The 20194-nt window shown below is 40.0% G+C and overlaps 1 protein-coding gene across 1 annotated transcript in view; it reads left to right on the forward strand.

Annotated features, from left to right (window-relative positions):
• Window positions 1–20194, forward strand: part of ube2j1 (ubiquitin-conjugating enzyme E2, J1) — a 47925-nt gene that overhangs the window by 9022 nt on the left and 18709 nt on the right. The window contains exons 2-5 of the mRNA XM_044377159.1: window positions 9654–9727; window positions 11024–11155; window positions 11702–11786; window positions 19945–20050. Of these exons, the coding sequence (XP_044233094.1) occupies window positions 9654–9727; window positions 11024–11155; window positions 11702–11786; window positions 19945–20050 (397 nt within the window). The remainder of the gene's footprint in view (window positions 1–9653; window positions 9728–11023; window positions 11156–11701; window positions 11787–19944; window positions 20051–20194) is intronic.

Genomic DNA, 20194 nt, shown 5'->3' on the forward strand with positions numbered 1-20194 from the left:
GATATACTGTTAATGGCATGCATGTTGGCCAATAAGAAACAAGAATTCTAGAACAGAATGTCAAATAAACATCAAAATGTTCAGCTCAGTACGTTTCTTGGTTTTCAATAACCAAAGAGAGGAACCTTTTCACAAATGTTTATTTACTTTATGTGTTTATGTAAAAATATCAAATATTGGCTGATACATTGTTATAGGATTTTGACTACAAAAATAAGACCTAATGTAGAATTTACTTTTAAGAATAAATTAATAATAGAAGTTATTTATGAATTAACCAGACTGATGGACAGCCAGGTGGTTAAGTAGGCAGACTGATGAACAGATAATTTGACACATGGAGATCAAATACTGCCCACTGAGATTTGATCCAGACACCAGGATATCATGTCCATGACCCAAAGAGCTTAGCAGTGCCACTGGCCCTGCCATCAAAGCTGGTGCTGCCAGCCGAGATACTGGTAAATGAAGCTCTGAGCTCATTCTGCCAAGCGGTACATCTCTCATTCTGAAGTGCCTGTTCAGCCCCGATAGCCTATCACACCTGAGCGCTCCTGATTCCTCTCTGCAGGCCACTGATAGATTCCCCAAGTGGGAAATCATGACTAACTGGTGACCAGGAAGATGGAGAGGATGTTTTAACCTGAATAGCTTTTAGCTATATAGCTCTGTCAGTCTCTCCATTTCTCTTCATCTTCCAGTCACCCAAAAGTGTCTCTCTCCTTCTGACCCCTGCCACCAGCATTTTCAAGACTGGTGAGATGTGTAAAACTTTCTTTTACTTTAAGACAGAAAAAAAAAGTACTTGTTTTAGGACACAAGATGAAAAGTGTGCATGTACAATATTTAAACAAAAGATAAGATGAACAGCGTAATGCATGCTGTACAGGATGTAGAGAAGGAGGATGGTGTGGTTGGATGTTATCTTCTTGCTCACAGTCAAACTCTGGACTCTGTCTTTTCCATGCACTCAGTCCTCCTCCACACAGCCATAATGTGTAGCTAAATGCCTCATTTGTTACTGCTGCTGCTATGGGAATAGGGCCCAGTGCTACTGGCTTGTGCCAAGGCCTGCGGGGTAGTTGTGGAGGAGGCCGCTACTCCCTGTGCTGTCAGAACTACTAAGGCTGCATTCGCACCAAACCCGGCAATGCGTGAAAAATGGCAGTCCTCCCATTCATTTGAATGAGGACAGTGCGTTTACGCTGTGGGAGTAGGGACTGCATAGGGCTCAGCAAAAAAACACAGTGGTCGTGTGGCAAGAAGTTGAACCAGAATCATCACGCTGCGGTAGCCAATCACATACATGCAACTACACATTCCTAGTGGATTACTTTGTAACGTGAACACCATATTCAACCTTGTGATCATTGCAATGAAAGATCAAACAGTTGTCACCATGAAAACTTTCCAGAGTTGTGAAATCCTGCCTGTGAATGTTCCAAACTGAAACCTTTTTCCATTGGTACTTTTGGCCGCAATGAGTCAAACCACGCCGCATTGATTTGTGTTTCCATTACCTGTTCAAACACGCCAAAGTCAGGTTAAAGCATGCCTAACATCACCGCAACCCACCTCCAAACGTCACTGCAACCTGCCTCCAAGCTGTCAGATGGGCTTCATCATCATTCAGGGATGAGCCGACTAACTGCCAGTTTAGCCCCCCGCTAACTTGAATGGGATAAAATGATTCCTGATGTGGTTCTTCTAAACTTTCCAAATGTTATGAGACCGATTGGATCAAATTCTGATAGTGAAACGAGTCATTTCGCAGGGTTGTGACGCTCAAAAAAATGTATCTACTGGTTTACATCCTCTCCGTTGACCACTAGTCACAGCCTGGTGCACCTGGGGGCTTGAGCAAACCAGTTAAAGACACACCTTCAAGCGGATAGCCCTGTTGTAATGGAGATGCAAATCCTTGCTGTGCTAGGCTGACACATCAAATCAAAGCAAGTATATGGAAAACCCCCGTTGGCTTCTGATAAGTCCTTAAATGCATTCATCTAAATTTCCTGGATCATATTTCATTGTCTCACTGGTACCTCAAACAACACACCCTCACCACCAAAGCCCCCTGCGTCGTAATACCGGATTCCTACCTTTCAGAAAAATACAGCTGAATAATTAATCATTTCATATCAAAATCACAATTAGAAAGATTGATTGTCAAATCGCAGGAGCTACAACTGGAAATTGGAAGTTTTAGTTGAAAACTGATTTTGCCAAATATAATGACAACTGTGGTGGTAAAATTGCTCAGCTGTAGCTAATTACCATTAATTCTGTGAGGTGTTGGCTTATTATGCTCTCCACATGCCAATGTCAGTACTATTTATGCTCGACCAAAAATGATTTATTGGAAAGATACGCTGTGCTCTACATATATTAAAAACACACAGCAACAGCAGGCTCTGTGTTTTGGCCGTTAAAGCCCAAATTCGATGACCTCTTGCACATTCGAATGCTGCTATTCCATAACATACACTGATCTTAATGAAATGCCTACCTGATTGTAAACACGTAGTGAATTATTGTAAAGGAGAATTAGGCTTCTTGTGCATTTTAGCCCACACAGTCTGTAAATAGCTATTAATATTTAAAACCACACCTATTCCTGACTCATCAGAACATTTGTAATTAAGAATCATTAGACCGTATTTATTATTTTCTATTTATTTGCTGACACCTTCACTGTAAAGTTATCAAGACATGCCACAATGATGGTTAACATATTGTTTTAATACTCTTATTCAACAAAAATTTTAAGGGGGTATTTTAAGGGGGAACATGTTTTTAATCCCATGTCTTATCTAGCCTATGCATTGGTTTTAAACTAAATTTATTTACATAATAAACCTATGCCAAAAATAACTAAAATAAGAAAACATGTGAATCCCTTGACTCAAATCATGTGAATCTACTAAATCAACTCAACTTCAAGTCATCTTTATCTTCATTGTCATCTTCACTATCATCCTGAGTGTGAGGCTGAGTCACAGCCTACGTTTTCCTCATATGACACAAGACATGACAACATTGCCTGTTTTACAAGTGTGTGCAGTGCTGTCTTAGAGATGGCTCTGCTGTAAAAAGCACAGTGTAAATAAAGATAATTCATTTGTTCCGTCATTGTTAAGCCATAAACATCGGTGTGGCGTAGCCTGTATGGAAAATGCAGCGTTCATCAAAGCAATTTTTATTAGAATCAAAAATGAATATAGTAAAGTAGCCGTCTGGACTTAAATAAGCAGTTGGCTGTTATGGACAGCTCTGTCAGTATCTAACTTTAAACTAATATCATGTAACCTCTATTGGGTAAAATATTTGGCCGGCATGGCAGCAGTGAGTTTTTCCTCCCTTCCCCTACCTCATTGTGAATGATAGAGCTGTTCATTTCTCTCTCCCAACTTGTAAAAACTCATATTGCAACATGCTGCTCTGATTAATTACTCCAAAATAAAAGTACGATGTGATTTGATCAATCATTGTCACTTGCTGTACTCAGTCTGACACATCTTGTCTCATTAATTTAGTTACTAGAATCTGTGAGTTCTCTTCTGTATTTAAATATGTTTAGACTTGGACTACACTTGTCCAAAGCCAATATTATGTCATTATTCCTACAACAGGCAAACTAGCCATTATCAGTACATAATATGCCACATGTAAATGTCATGATGAAGCATTAAGTTATCTGATTCCAGTTACGTAGACACACAATAAACAGACAAACATACATATCTTGTTTGAAACCATGTAGGCAACCAATATGGGCACATTTACTTCAAATATAGTAATCACAATTTAAATTACAATATTAGTCAGAAAAATCTCACTTACATATTTTACTAGAATCATTCAGCCTTAAATGGGCAGAATTAATTTGCTGAATTTGAAAGTGTTTTGCAGAAGTCTGCAAAAATATGCAAAATGCTGCCAATATGTCCCAGACTCCCAGCAGACTCATAATTATATGTTTACTATGCTCGTACAGCCAAATCCCTTCATTTAATTGAGGTATTTGTTGTTCTGAAGAAAAATCCAGGGAGTGATATGGCCTAGTTAGCATTGAACATTGAGTAAAGACTAAAAATCTTTTAATGCAGTTAAGAATTTCAGTGCATAAATAAGCTTTGGAATTATGAAACGGAAAAGAAATCAGCAATAATAGAAATACACCTACAAAGAGCAAGACAGAGTCTCACACGCAGGGATTAGACGGCCACTGCTTTCACTTTCCTTCGCACACACTCAGCAATGCAACACATGTCCTCCAGTCTTTCCTCCTCCTCCATTTTTTGCTTTGAATTGACAGCATAGGCACAACACACATAAAGACCGGCATATCAATAAGCATTTTAGTTTCCCTCCTGGGTCCAAAATGGTGGAATGACGTTTTCCACTCCAGTCACAACAGCCTCTTTTCAAGAGGTACCTCACGTCACCTTCTCCCTGCTGATTCACCCCTCTCTCCTCTTTTCATTCTAATTGCTGTCAAAAATGTTCTCTTTCACTCTTTCTCTCTCCTTGACTATTATTTTGTTTCGGAGCACCGCTCTCTTCTGCTCTCTTGCATAACAATTCTGTGGTCTCAGGAACATCATGAGGACACTTTGTTTCTGATCCTTGCGCCACCGGCTACCGGCTACCGGCTGCTTGTACTTTTGGTTTTACAGGAGCTAAGGATGATACTGAAGTGTTTGTGCTAAACATGAAAGTTTCCTGTCTCCTTTACAATGTTTGGGTTTCGTCTGCACACAGCATAGTCGGTGATATGATATGATATGCAGGCTTATTTTCCTACTATCAGAGAATATCCGTTGCTTTTGTCTTCTCTTCAGCATGAGAAACAATATAATAAAGACTAGACTCTGAGCTATATAATCAAAAATGAAGCTTTTTTCGTTTTTGTCAGAGTTTCTGTTTTATTGTTATGTTTATAGTGTGACTCTTCAGATGCCTCCTGTTAGACTGGATCATATTTCAGCCACTTTTATTTTGATTAGTGTATGTGCCTATAAACATAAAATATGGAGTTGGCTGTTTACTTTGATTTCATATTGATTTTGTGATATTATCTAGGAGTTTGGATAACATGTCAATGCCATGATAATCATTTCTGGCTTAAAAGTAATGTGTCAGAGCTTTCTGTGCTTGTTAAACTGGTCCAGCAGGGATCAATAAAAAATGAATCCCACTTCCTGTTTGGTCACATCATAGCTCTACATATGAGTCTTAGTGATTATCCCTGCTAATCTTCTCAGGTGTAAATAATCTTTTACAATTTCAATATATGTAAAATCAGAAATGAGTAAGATATTGTTCAGTGCAATGAACTGATTCACTGTTATGCATTACATAAGGCATAAAGGGATTAAAAAATACCCACAAAAGATGAAATGACAAATTAGTTTTTTATTAGTTTGTTTTATTGCTGGACAGTATGACCAAAAATTTCACAGTATTTTTTAATATTTTGCGTGACTGGGCCTTTAGGTTAGGTTTATAGTGGCTTATTCTACTGTCAGGAGTACATAGAGTTTATATGAATTATTTGAAAAGTTTGAGTCTGAATGAAAGTAAACACAGGAACTAGCCGCTTGTAGCAGCGAATCACCCACATATTCATCCACACACGCCGGTTTGTTTACATTTGTGAGGCTGACTTTCCACCAGGTAAAACTGCAAACATCACCAGCCGGAGATTATATCAACCGTAGCTTATGTTAACTCCATAACCGGTAGATTCAAACTTTTTGCTGCCGCCTTGTTGATGTGCTCTCTGCAAGCTGGTTTCTATACTTAGCCAAATATTGTTTTTTAGCAAACAGAACATCAGTCTCTAACAACACTCTATGATTGCTGGTGGATTGTTTGGACCAGTAGAGTGGTGATCAGTTTCAGGAGAATCTCCCAGTTAAACTTACAGTATATGCAGATGATATCATTATTTAAGCCTCTCAACTTGTGCATCGAGAACTTCAGTATTTGGAGCAAGTAGTCAGTGAAAAATGAGGTCTGCAAAGTTAGTTGGCTACACCTATTATGTGTCAGATATATTTTATCAAAATTTAATATCCTCTGCTGATAATCTTATTTTCAGGTTGTAGCTACAAGTTGTGAATATTAATTACACTGCCACTAAAATCTCAGCCAACAACAAGTGATAACAGATCTGAATTAAATCTTGGGATTGTTGGTATTTCTAACTTAAGTTACTTGCAAATGTTGAAAATGAAACCTATTAGGATTTCAAAAGGAATTTGAAAGAATTTGGGTTTGATAAACATGAGCATATTCAATACTCAATTTGGTTTGGATAAGTCTGTTGAGCCCCAGACCTATTCTGAAAGCACCAGTAGTACAGTAATTACTGTAGTTAAAACCACCATGTTTTTTTCTGGACAAATTGGCTGTTCTGATCACACTCACGACCTTCCGTTTTGTGAGACTGTGGCTTCAACAAGCAAGCTGCCCTGCCTACAGCTGTGTCAGCATTCGTGCATTTGAAATGTTATGTTGCTGCTCGTGACTGATGGGAGTTCACAGCGTGGAGCGCTGCAGCCGCATGTTCGGCTCTTCACAGATCACTGCACAGTTAAGCTTTCTGTCTGTTATTTAATTTGTTGGCTCTTATGTGCAGCACCACATGGGCTGCTTTGTTCATATTTCTGGCCTCTGTTGAAGATTAACGTTATCAGAAAACTCAGATTGTTATTGATGAAGGTGGAATGTATACATAATGAGAGCAGAGATGACACTAGAAGCCATCATGTCCAAGCAGTAACAACCCTCAAGCAGGTTATTTCAGTGTAGCTCAGCTGAGGTCTCTTCTGTTTTGGAGTTGTCTGTCAGTGAAATAGAGATGTTTGTCAGTTGGCAAATGTGGCTAAAGTTTTAGATTTAAGATAGGAGGAATGAGTCCTGGCTACTTTCCTTGTTTTAAAACTTGGATACATATCTGTGTTTCATCAACTTGGGATACAGTTGTCTGAAAGGTTTTTGCAATGCAAAACTGCCAAAACATGAGGTGTATGTTGATCAGTTTTGGGGCCAGGGCGTTGTCATATTCTGACGCGTGAAGGCTGAATTTCTTCTTAAACAGGATCAGGTTCTCATCTGCCCCCTTGTCGTAATAATTTTAAGCTTGAGTAAAACCGCAAAAACTCCATGACCCCCTGCACTCTTGTGTAAACAGGAGGAGGCGGGGAAGCCTTGAAAATACACACACACACACATACATACACACACACAGACTCTTCCCCGATTCTCTTTGTGTGTCCAATGTGGGATTACTGTGGTTGGTTCACATCTTCACTGAAGAGTGTCTGTCCTCGGGCAGAATCAGACGAACACGTGCCCTGAAAGCTGCGTGGTGTCAGGCCATCTCTCTGCTCCACTGCTTCACTCCCCCTGCAGCCTGCACATCCTCTCAGCTCGCCTCGCCTTCATCCCTGTTATTTGCCCTCCCGCCCCATCCCCACTTGCGCCCCTCATCTTCTTCTCCCGTGTTCATTTCACAGTCTCCATTTCCAGCTCAACACTCTAGCAGTCTGCACTCGATTGGATTCCAAACCAATTTTGCCTCCATGAATACCTCTTAGTTCCGCTTTCCTTTTCACAATTACTTTCCAATTTTCAGCCCCATCCTGTTTCCTCTTGCAGTGGGCTGGTAGCTGATAGCCGCGGCTCTAGGAGCGGCCCATAAGAGAGCAAAAGCAAGCAAATTGACCTTGCTGTCTGATAGCTCAAAAGCTCCTTTGAACTTGAAGTGAGCACTTTGTTAACATGAGGCTGAGACTGTGACATCAGCACCTGTTGTTGTGACTCATGACATTGTGTTAGAGAATGATGGGATACTGAACCTCAGGCATTGCCCTAGATGGACTCTAATGTAGCCTCGCTGTGAGGACTTGCCTGAAGTCTCTGGAGTGGAGTGACTGCAGATCAGTAGTCAGCATTACATCAAGTGTCCCTGTGTCCTTTACTGCCAGAGCAGTGAGTAAATGCCCCCATGGTCATCATCATCATCATCATCATCATCATCAGCTGGACTTGTGTAACCATCCTTCCTAGAGTGATGAGGTTGTTTGTATTCAGATTAATGCAGCAGTGTGTTGGCGGGCTGGGTCATGACACAAGGGTTAATGCCAGCAGATGCTTGTCCGGCGCCTCATTTTGGGAGCATGTTGCGTCTGCACATGAGCTAAAAAAGCCGCCATGAGTGGTGACTGACCCCTTAAACACAACTTTAATAAAAAATAAAAATAAATAAAAATAAATCTTGTTTACTTTCTTTCTGCCTTGAGCCTGAGTTACAAGTTCAGCTGTGTTTGTAGCATGCAGCAGCATCATGACTCCCGCTGTCATCTGCTAATCATCTGCCCATCTGTAATAAGCAGCTAAAGTCCTTTGCAGACACGCAATACGTAACATCGCTGGCTTCATCGGTTTGTTAAAGTGATGGCTTTTTGTTTTTGTTTCGTTTACAAAAAAGAGACAACGCTCGCACAAAATTTGCATCATTTAACATCCTGACATCACTGGATGAAAGGATATTTAATTTAATTCCTATTTGTTCACGTGCTTTATGTATGTAAAGTGTTTTGCTGGGTATATAATAATATAGCAAGGGTGTACTTGACTGATCATTTCTGTGGTTGTAGGAGGTGTTTTTAATCTCTTTGCCCGGGTGGTGCTGCAAGGGGAAAACATTTTTTTAAAAGATTAATAATACTACCTTTTTTTTTTGCTAAATTTCCAACTTTTTGATACTAAAACCTATGAAGATATCCACTTAATTTGACTATTTTGGACAACTGAAGCCTCATATTATCTTCAGTTAAACTTTTAAATACATTTTTGCACAAAGCACTGTGATTTTGTCCCCCATAACTTACATTAGAAGTACATTTTGAAAGGATCTTTTAATGGGTTTTATTTTTTTTAAATAAATGTTTAACAGAAACAAAAAATCTCAATATGGATCCCTTAGATTTGTTTTTGAAAGAATTTTATTTTACAGTTGAAAAATCAACTTGTCAGTGCTCTCTGGTTGACAAACTATGTGATGACACTGTTCCTAAATTACCTCAAACCTCATTTGTCATTTCTGTACAGCAGTTTCTTGTTACTTATTGGCCGACATGTAGCCGATATATCTGCAACAAGCTTATATTGGCTGATAATTTGTTGTGTCTAGCTGTTGTTGTAAAGCCAGACTTTTGGATTGCACATTTGATGGAGCATTGATGTTGGAGCAGTTTTACTCTTCTGTCTGAATGAGTGTGACAGTCAGTGTGATTCTTAGCAGAGACTTAGTGCGCTTGCCAGTACATGGAGCCCTGTCCTCTCTGCATGCTCTACTCGTCTGTCTTGCTGTGTTAACGTCCTGTTAACCAGAGAAGCAGCCCATTTGTAGCCCTCTGCATCTGTTAATCAGGAATTTTAGCCTCTAAAACTGCTGCATTTGGAAATGTATCCAGTCAATTGGGTGGAATTTTTTGGGGTTCAAACCAAGTCAAGGTGGTGGACTGCTGCGAACACTGAGGATGTAAGCTATAATGATTATGAGGATGTGGTCAACTATCTCACACTGTGTGCACTGACCTCCATGTGTGTATGTGTCTTTGTTTTCTTTGAATAACCAGCGGTAAAGAGGCTGATGAAGGAGGCTGCTGAACTGAGGGATCCCACAGAGCATTACCATGCCCAGCCACTGGAAGTAAGTTCATCACAGGACACAACAGTGCAGTAGTTTGCCACTATTTCTATATTCCTTCAGGTAGTTGAGCGCCACCACTTGAACAACACTTCCTGTGCTGATAATTAAGAAGTGACATGAAACATGGACAGATTATGTACAGTCAGATCATCTTTGGTAATCATACAGTTATTACCAAAAAGTTGACATTGTGAGTTAGAGGAAGGTCTGAAGAAGAATCCCTGTTTCATACAACCTGGATCTTATGAAGTAGTTTTTCTGTTATTTCTATTGGTAATTATAATTCATCAGATCTGAGAACACAGCAACATTGCTAGAAACAAATCAGACAGAGCAAGAACCAGCCAGATGACCAAAGCTTGTGAACAAACCACCAGATTAGTCAACCTTATTAGGAAGAGAAAACAAACAAGAGCAGTAAATGATTACCTAAACTGTCTGTTGTAAAAAAGACATCACAGTTTACAGACCAACTTCCTGGACCTGCTTGCTGTACTTGTGTAGGCGCACTGTGTTTCTGTGCACTGAGAGATTATTGGTGCTCACGATCAATTTTACCTCCAAATTATAATAATAAGAATACTAATAATAATTGTATGTAATTGCACAGCACTTTTCAAACAAGAGGCCCAAAGTGACTCACATGTGTGTTCAGACAGAAGGCGAAGCAAATTTTAGACCAGGCAGTGCAAATTGATAGACTCCTACAGACACAGTCAGTGCATCCTTTGCTAGCTAGCTTACAGCTAACGTACAGTTGGTATTTTGGTGGTTTGGGGTAAATAAACACAAACAGTCCAGTGGTCAAATAGGCAAGAACGAAGCAAGCAAAAAATTTGCCTCACGTTTGTCTGAACACACAGTTAGAATATGTTCACTTTTGGACTGCAACACTAGTGAATCAATGGTTTATGTCATTTGGCTATATTGTTGGCTTGTTTACAACCTGTCTGATCAGCTGACTGACTGCTCTGTGTCTTATGATGTTGTCATGAACTGATAGAAATGTTGGCCAAAACTACAAAAAATAATACAAAGATAAGATAAGTTGTGATAAACCATAATTTTCCTTTAAGTTATAAAGAGTCATTGTTGAAGGTATACAGTGAAGTTTTCATAGTAGATCCTGTCCAATCAAAATAACTGCAAAATTAACACAGCAAACCACTGTGGGGATGACACTCCACAGGGCACAACACTCATGTCAGACAGACATGTGAAGTCACAGCGTTACGTCTCTCTTCATGAACATATTGGTAGTTTGTGCTCAATGCGACATTTTCTTCCTCCCTGCAGGATAACCTCTTTGAATGGCACTTCTCCGTACGCGGGCCCCCAGATTCAGATTTCGACGGTGGGGTTTACCACGGCAGGATCGTGCTTCCCCCAGAGTACCCCATGAAGCCCCCCAGCATCATCCTCCTCACAGTAAGACGCACTCGCACAAGCGAGGGCCACATCCCAATCTCATCCGATTATTCAACCGCTGAAGCGGAGCAGGAAGACGTCAAATCAGATGATCAAAGTGTGGAAAATGGACAGCATGTCATTTAACCCTCAGCCATTTCCTGGTTGCATCACACGTAGTGGCAGTTGTCAGAACAAAGACACGGTTGTCATCACACTGTCAAAGGGTATTGCACTGGTTTAGTGAGAATATGAGATTGTCTTATTATATTCAGGCAGCTATATGACACCTCCACTAATGACAGCCTTATAAAAGCCAGGGTATTCTGAATTGTTGTGACACTTTTTCATCGTGTCCATTGACTTTTTCTTGTTTCTATTTCATTTTGCGTTCATTGTTTTTAAAGCTTTTGCAGAACATAACCCACCATTTCCTCGTTCCTCACTGTTTCAAACCTCCATATAACTCTGCTCTCGTCGAAACTTTTTTTTAGCATGTATGTTTTATTCATGTATCTCTACCTACACACTCACCTCCACGTTCTTATTATTGCTTTCCCCCCCTAGCCGAATGGAAGATTTGAAGTTGGGAAGAAGATTTGTCTAAGCATCTCTGGCCACCATCCAGAGACTTGGCAGCCCTCGTGGAGCAGTAAGTACTCTCAAAGACAACACTCCACTTCTACACATGTAGTTCATGCCCTGACCTCCTCCAGTTAGCTCTTTCTTCAACTGCAGGTCAGCGTCTTAATATAATCTGGAAAAGAATGAAGAATGAATATTATTTGTTGAGCTGGACAGTCATAGAAGTATCTTGTTGAGTGAAGTCACTTTCATTTATAAAAAAATTGGACTCAAGGGGCTTCGCAATTTATCGTGGCCTTTCTACATTTTGTGTGAGCTTTTTATGTTACTCTTTTTTGTCATTTGATCTTCTTGGCTTTTTACTTGCAAAGCTTTTATTGCACTTACAGTAACATAACAGATATAGTTGTCAACTAGGCAGGGGTTCTAAGAGACAAGGTTTGCACATTACAAGTCAAATAAACCAATCAGATATCTGTGACACATATCTGACAGGATGTGGTCGATCTGCATATTTGTACTGACACAGACCAGAAACTATTTATTCATTGAATTTACAGAAAATGTGCTATATCTATATCAGGATATGAGATTCTGGTCATTTCGCACAGCCCTATGGTCTGAGTATTTTGATCACTCCCTGAGTTGAAATACATTTTATTGAACTGGTGGATTAAATGAAGTAATGTACTGACTATCTACTGGAATTTATGGATTTTTGGATTATAAAATGTAAAGTGCTTCCTACCTGCTCTATTGGGATCCCTCTCCTCCAGAGGACACTGGCTGTGTCTTCCTCCAGCCTGCAGGCTAAGGTGTTCCGCAAAGCCCTGTCCAGCTCCCCTGCACTCTCTATCAGCGCCGAAATCACAGACAGACTCTCGTGACTGGGGTTTTTCTTCAACTGGAATTCTTCTCATGTTTGCTGTAATGATCTCCACTGTGTGACTGTAACTGTGGTTGTTACCAGCACTGCCACTCTACCTAAACGACGCAACTGCTTGAATTATGATGTCCTACACCGCCACACAGCTAAGGAGTTCAGCTTCCTAATTAACCGGACAAGGCGTTTTTAACCTGCTGCCAAGAGTTTGGGATTTTAAGAAACAGACCTCTTTACATCCATAGAGGCTCACGCTGTGGCATCATCATGAAACTACCCCATACCAGGTGAGATGTAAAATATGGAGTGGATCACAGTGTACTGCAGAGTTTGCAGAGACTTCCATCCTCAGCTCTGTCTCCTGCCACCATGTAACTATTGATACACAATCTCTCATCGATAAATCCTTCCTCATACATGACCACATCTTGGACAAGGTTCTTGATTTCATGTGCCTGACTGAAACCTGGGGAAACCAGGGGACTACTCAGTGCTTAATGAGGCCTGCCCATCTTTCTACTATTGAATGCCTTGCTCCTCCTCACTCTGCTCCATGTCAACCAACATTGTAATTGTTGGTGATATGAATGTACATGTGGATTTGACATACCTGTCACCCCCTACTAAACGTCAAACGCTTTTTTGGAACTGGAAAAGCATGGACCCAGCCATCATGATTATGGACCTCCAGCACATCACCTGCCCAGCTTCTGCATCAGTGGATGAACTAGTGGCACTCTACAATACATCTCAGAGCAGTGTTGTTGATCTTCATGCCCCTGTCAAGACAGGTGAGATCAATTTTTCAGGCTCTGCGCCCTGGTTCATTCATGACCTGGGTAAAATAAAAACAGCTGCACGTGTCCTGGAATGACGCTTCAGACGCTCTGGGCTCACTGTCCATAAATTGAACCTCAGAGTTCCTTAAAGATGCTTGGTCACAGTTCCACTCCAATTTATTAATAACAATCCTGGCAACCCTAAGTGTCTTTTTTCCACCATAAATCATCTCCTGAGGCCACAGTCATCTTCCTCAATTCAGGCTACAGAAGAGCGATGTAACAACTTCATTAATTTTTCAAAGCCAAGGTCAACAATATCCACTCTCTGATATCCAAATCTTCCTCTCTGCCTCCTCCTGTCATTGACCCTCTGTCTGGGAACTCGTCTTTACACCATTTTACTGGCGTCAGGCAGAGCCACATTGAGGAAATCCTTAGGAAGATGAAACCCTGCACTTGTGCCCTGGACTAGAGTTCTGTGCAGGACTTTTTTCTTAATCCCGCTCCCGCCCACTCCTGCTGGATTCCTGACCATTACTGCCCGCACTCGCAATGTGTGTGTCCACTCCCACCAGCTCCCACAAACATTCTGACCATTCACGTCTGCACAGTAGAGTTGCATTGATTTTGTGTCTTCTCCCGTCCCCCAGGGAAGACACTTTATTTTACGATGTAGTATTAATAAAAAAATGCACTCCTAATGATGATGGCATGCAACTTGAAGCAAGCTTACAACTCCTCTGTTACCTCCTAAATAAGCACAAAGTAGAAATAACCTGCAGTGTTGCAATATGCAAGCATTGTTTGGTGTTTCTGTTCTTTGCTTGTTCAGGTGAAGTAGGCAGGTTGCTGCAGCGGCTGGTGCGCACTTATGAGTGTGTGTATGTGTGTGAGGAGGAGTGGCAGCAGGTAGCGTTGTCAGAGGGCACCAGGATAAGCACTGACTGAGCACTCAGCTCGGCTCTGTGAAGGTCAGCCTGCAGTGCTGGCTAAATCCCGGGACGTCCAGTGTATTTTTTGACCACCTGCTCCACCTGCTAAAAGTTAAAACTGCCCTCTCCCGCAAGACTTGCCCTGGGTCCCACAGAACCTGTGGGATCCCAATCCCAATGCAGTCCTCTGCCCTGGACCCCATTCTCACAGCTCTGCTCAAATCATACATCCCCATTCTCAGTCCCCTGATCACCCAAGCTGCCAGTCTCTCCCTTCAAACTGGTAGTGTTCCGCCTGCCCTCAAGGTCGCAGTCATCCACCCCCCCTCCTCAAGATGCCCACCCTGGACCCTGCAGGCTCCCCTTCTTTCCTGATTCTCCTTGACCTGAGCGCTGCACTTGACACTGTGGATTACACTCTCCTTTTAGAGCACCTCCACACCAACATTGGACTCTGCACTTCAGTGTTTTCAGTCCTACCAGAAAGGTAGATATTCTAATAGCTCACATGGTAAATTCAGTACAACGTTTATATCCACTAATACCTTCAATACAACAGTCATGTCATACTTTTTTAATGCACATACTTTTTTTGCTTTTGTTTTTCTCCAATTTCAGTTCCTTCTGCTCTGATGAAATTGAATACTTCCTGCAGACTTTTCATATTGTATAGCAAAAGGAATTACGCCCTTTGAGCCATACAGTGTGTGCAGCAAATAAGGAGTTTTATTGACAGTAGCTTAGCAGCAATTAACTACGAGATGGAAGTGACTGGAAATAATTAGTGAATGAAAACAATATTGTGTTTAAGAAGAGAAACTCAGTATGTACTTAATGCTGTGGAAATGTAGACTATCCTGAATTTATCAAGACAACAGGTGAACATGAGTTTTCATTAACAACTAGTTAAATAAGGTAAATTGTAATTAAATTTCTGAATCTGAGTTAAATAAAGGCCCCGGCCACTACTAAGAATTTACAGTATTAACTTTTAACCACAGAGTTGAAGGTGCTTTTGAAGTCTTTTGTTTGAATATGAACCTGTAGACTTTAGGCCTTCCATTTCACATGAGTGTTCACCACTTTTGTACAACATGGACCAACTAAAATCTTCAAATTTTGCCAATTTATACAATGTGAAGTTTAAAATGTGTAAAACACCCAAATGCTGTCCCAAAACTAACATGTATCTTGGCGATTTGTTGGTGATTTTTGGTGTGACATTTGGAGGTTCTAGATTTTCCTATGACCAAGCGTGTATACTTACCGTTGGTCACTACCTGATGGTGAGCCTGCACATAGGCAGAAGGCCATGTCTCTGTACCTCCAGCGTCAAAACTGATCATGTATTTCTACCAAGATCTCATTTTAGTTCTCTACTGGTGATCTGTTTTTTTTTTGCTGAGTGGTGCTTTCATGTAACTTCTCAGCATGGGACTTTAATCAGACGGAACTCAGTGGGAGATGGTGCATCTTCTTCAAAGCACTTTTTCCCAATCAACTCCCTCTCATGACCAAAAAAAGGCTCAAATCAATAACAGAATTAAATCAAAAACAAAGGTTGCCTTGAAGCTCTTTCTAACAGGTACTGCAGGTCACATGACTAGCCGTGCCTTAGAGATTTCACTTCCCCTGCTGGGCTCTTAAAGTGTTGTGTACAAGTTGTCTCTCGTCCTTTTCGGAGTGACCACAGAAGGCCTGGCTGGATAATTGTACTGCCAGACATCACAGGCAGGCCAGCTTTAGTGATTCCAGGGTTACACTCACTACTGTTGGCTCCTGCTTAAGTTCATATGCTACGCCTACATATTTAATCAAGTGTGGCTAAGTAATTCAAACATTCCCTCTGATGTCTATTTGGAGGAGATATTTGTTTTCATATTTTACATATTTCTATTTATTTCAATGCATTTATAAATATATACTTATTTATGAATATATTTGTACATTTTCCCTCTAGCTGTTTTTTTCAGGGGTAAGAAGTAAGAGTAATTTTTAAAATATACATATTACTTGTTTATTCTGGGAACATTGACTGAGCATTAAGCTTTTTTATGGGCCAGAAGGATATACAATATATGACAACTACAGTAATAACAATAAAATGTCAAATAAAGCAAATAACTGGCAGACATGTCTGGCGAGAGTGATATACAGCAATAAAAACAGTAAAAATGACAAAAATTCAAATAAATAAATACAAACAAGTCTGCCAAAAAGAATATACAACAATAAAAACAATAAAATGTAGAAAAGATCAAATAAAAACAATAAATAGCAACCATGTCTGTGAATCAACCAAAGCAGGAACACTTTACAACAACCATATCATCCAACAGACTATCAATACCTCTTATATGTTTGGACATACATTGTTAGATACATTTTCATAGAATCCTGACAAGAAGGAAAAGCACACACACACACACACACACACACACACACATTCATTTATCCTAGCAGGATAAATTTAAGTTAGCAGGGACTTAACAGACTTACTGCTGTTATCAAAGTAAAATGTGCTACTGCTTCTTCTTGTACTAATTGAAGAGCGCACACTTAACACAACTTCACTGTTGGAAACGGGTAACTTTCTGCTTTTACTTTGATTTTTCTGGTTACTTTGAATTAAGTCCAATTTATGTAATGGGTTTTCATCTCAGGCCGTGCTGCAACTGCATAATTTGACAGGGTGTGTAGAGTTCCGATATCCATTGTCACTCCTAGGAGCTCTGTTTGAAAAAGGGAAAATGTTGCCAATCTAATAACTGTTCTTTTCATAAAGTAGGAGATTTTCAACTGATGTTACAGATTGCAGGTGAAGATGCTATTGCCGTTAAGGTTGTCAGTATTTTATTGTGAAAGCTGATTTATAACTAGCCATTAGATACAATATTTTAATGAATAATAGTGAAGTCAAATGCTGCCGTGTCCCTGCATGATCCCATATTCTTATAAGTTACACGATATAATGAGGAAGTAGTGAGTTGTAACAAGTGAAGGGTTCTCTTGGTAATATTTAACAAAGCATTGATGACTACCATAAATGAGTGCAAGTAAATATCAGAAACCTGGAGCTTTAATTCCAGTTTTGAGCCCAGTATGCTACCTGGACTCCTGGAGTACTGAACACAGCACCTGATCCAGGTTTCTGATCACTGTCTGTAAGGTGAGCAGATGTGTTTTCAGCCCAAGTTACTTACTAGAGTTTCTAAGTTGGTCAGTGGTCAGTCATTGTAACAAGAACAGTGTTAATGCAGGGGATATATTTTATTGTTGCTCCCATCTTCCATTAAAGTCAGGCCTGCCAATTATTCCATAACACTCAGGCAGAGAGAACTGTTAAATGCACATCTTCTTCCACCTTATTAAGATCACCATTAAAAATTTGTCACTGAATCTCCCATCCCCATCTCCTCTTTCTCCTCACAGTGTGAGAAGTAAAAAGCACTCTTTATATAACCACAAAAACAATCAGGTCTGATTTTAAATGCTTTATTCATGTAAACTACATGTTTTGAATATCCAGCAAAAGTCTTACACATCCACCTTTTTTCCTCTGTGTTTTTCAACTGACTGCTGTTCTCCAGCAGTGACACCTCTCTGTCTCACACACCAGGTGGCAAATGCAGCATGGGAATTGTGGCCCATTGTCCTGTCATGTCTGAATAAAGCCGTAACAGACATTTACATCAGCCATGACAAAAAGCATCACTTTAAGACATGGATGAAGCCAGCGATGTTCCGTAGAGACACAATGTATCAGAGCTGCAACAATTCATTTAATCGATTAGTGAATCAACAGAAAATTGTCAACTATTTTGATAATGGATTAGTTGTTTCAGTAATTTCTCAAGCAAATACGCCAAACACTGATCCAGTGTGAGGACGTGCTGATTCTTCTGACATACTGTATAACAGTCAATTGAATATCTTTAGTTCTTGACTGTTGATGCACAAAACAAACTAACTGAAAGCATCAGAGTGGGCTAAGAAATTATGAACGGCATGTTTTCACAATTTTTGAACATTTCATAGACCCAGCAGTTAATCGAGAGAATAATTACCAGATTAATTGATAATGAATAAAATCATTAGCTGCAGCCCTGCAGTTTACTGCGAAAATTTGGACGCCTGTGAATCAGAGACAAATTCCACCAATTAAAAATGAAATTGACAACAAAGGGAGTGTGTTCAATAAGATTTGGAACCCTGTACTTTTGCATTTTTTCAGGGGATTTGTCATTTTTCTCATTTTTTTATGTTTTTAAATTATTTCATTTTGTACTTTTTAAAGGAAAAAAAACTGCTTTGTGTTTAATTTCTGACTGTGGTTTTTGTTGTTGTTATTATGGATGTGCTGTGTTCCTTTGTGGGGGGGTTTGTTTGTTTTTTTGTAGTTTTCTCTCTGTTCCCAAAAAATAAACACATATTTGTTAAAAAATTATAATAATAATTAATGAATTATAAACTTCTATCCCATTGAGGTCATGAGAGACAAAAAGAGCGGAAACATGCGCCAGTACAATTTACTGGTAAACAGTAGAAAAGCAAAAGAATGACGAGCCCCCCCCCCCCCCCCCCTTCATAAATCTGGATACTGTCAGAATTATGTGTGTAGTGAGATGAAAAACCTGGTTTCATATGTTTCATGGAGTTTGTTTGTACAAATGTTCCAAGACAGATGCAATAAACTCCCTCAACAAATGTGCTGTTTGAGAGGAAGTATTGATGAATATTATTTATGAATTATTATCATTACTAGATTGGGAGAGTTGATCATTAGCATAATTGATGCCCTAAATTTGCCTTATAAGATGCCCTTTTTTTGCTCCGTTTGTGGGCAAATTTCATTCACAAAAATGTTCCCAAAGAGTAAAAAGAAGAATTTGAGGTTGAAGATATGAATCCATCAGAGCAGCGCTGTACTGTGACAAAAACAAAGAGGGAACGCTCTGACATGAAGTTAGATGTTAAAAAAATGTTTTCCTAAAGCAAAGCGCTGCATGACTAATATGAGAGGCAGTTTTGTTAAAGATATTAGAGGAGAGAATATTACAGCCTACAGTAGATGATGTTACACTGTCAGCTGCAACACAACATGATAGTGGACACAAATACCTTGAGCCAGCTGTTAATCTTTTCATACAAGTGTTTCTTGCATGAGACCCATTGTTTGCTACCTATTACAATAAAATCCAATGTAGATAACCCTAAAACTAGGCTTATCTTCCAAAGACCGTCAGATATAATGTGCTTCCAGATGTTTTATTCAGTATATGCATAGATTGGAGCACAGACCAAACACAGCCAGTCATAACATACTGTAGACACAAACAAAGCCCTGACCCTGACCATATTGTTAAAACGTGTCCCGTGCCAGCTGGAGAATGTGAGTGCAGACGCATGGTGGATGTCCTCACAGAGGCTGGGTTAAATCCAGGCTTATGCTCAGAAACAAAGCATCATTCCCACTTATGTAACATGGCTACTGAACATGACCACATGTGCAGCCTGTCGTGTAATTTAACCATCTCTGTTTTACTCAGCAATGTTGAACGTGCTGTTTTTAATTTTTTCCTCATCTCCTCTTTGTTTATTTCTCCTCTTATCTGTTTTCTCTTTCAGTACGAACCGCCCTAATAGCTATAATCGGATTCATGCCAACAAAAGGAGAGGGAGCAATAGGATCTCTTGATTATACCCCAGAGGAGAGGAGGGCCCTTGCCAAAAAGTAAGATTTGGTTGATGAAAAACCCTTCCAATTTCTACTCTCTGCAGAGCATGTGTTGTGTATGCAGCGCTGTGGATGGAGAGTGATAATGAGGTGAGTGTGGAGAATGGCGTGGAACACTGTGTATCGTACAGATGATATGAT

The sequence above is a fragment of the Thunnus albacares genome, chromosome 16, assembly GCF_914725855.1.
Source record: "Thunnus albacares chromosome 16, fThuAlb1.1, whole genome shotgun sequence".
In the NCBI taxonomy this organism is placed as follows: Eukaryota; Metazoa; Chordata; class Actinopteri; order Scombriformes; family Scombridae; genus Thunnus; species Thunnus albacares.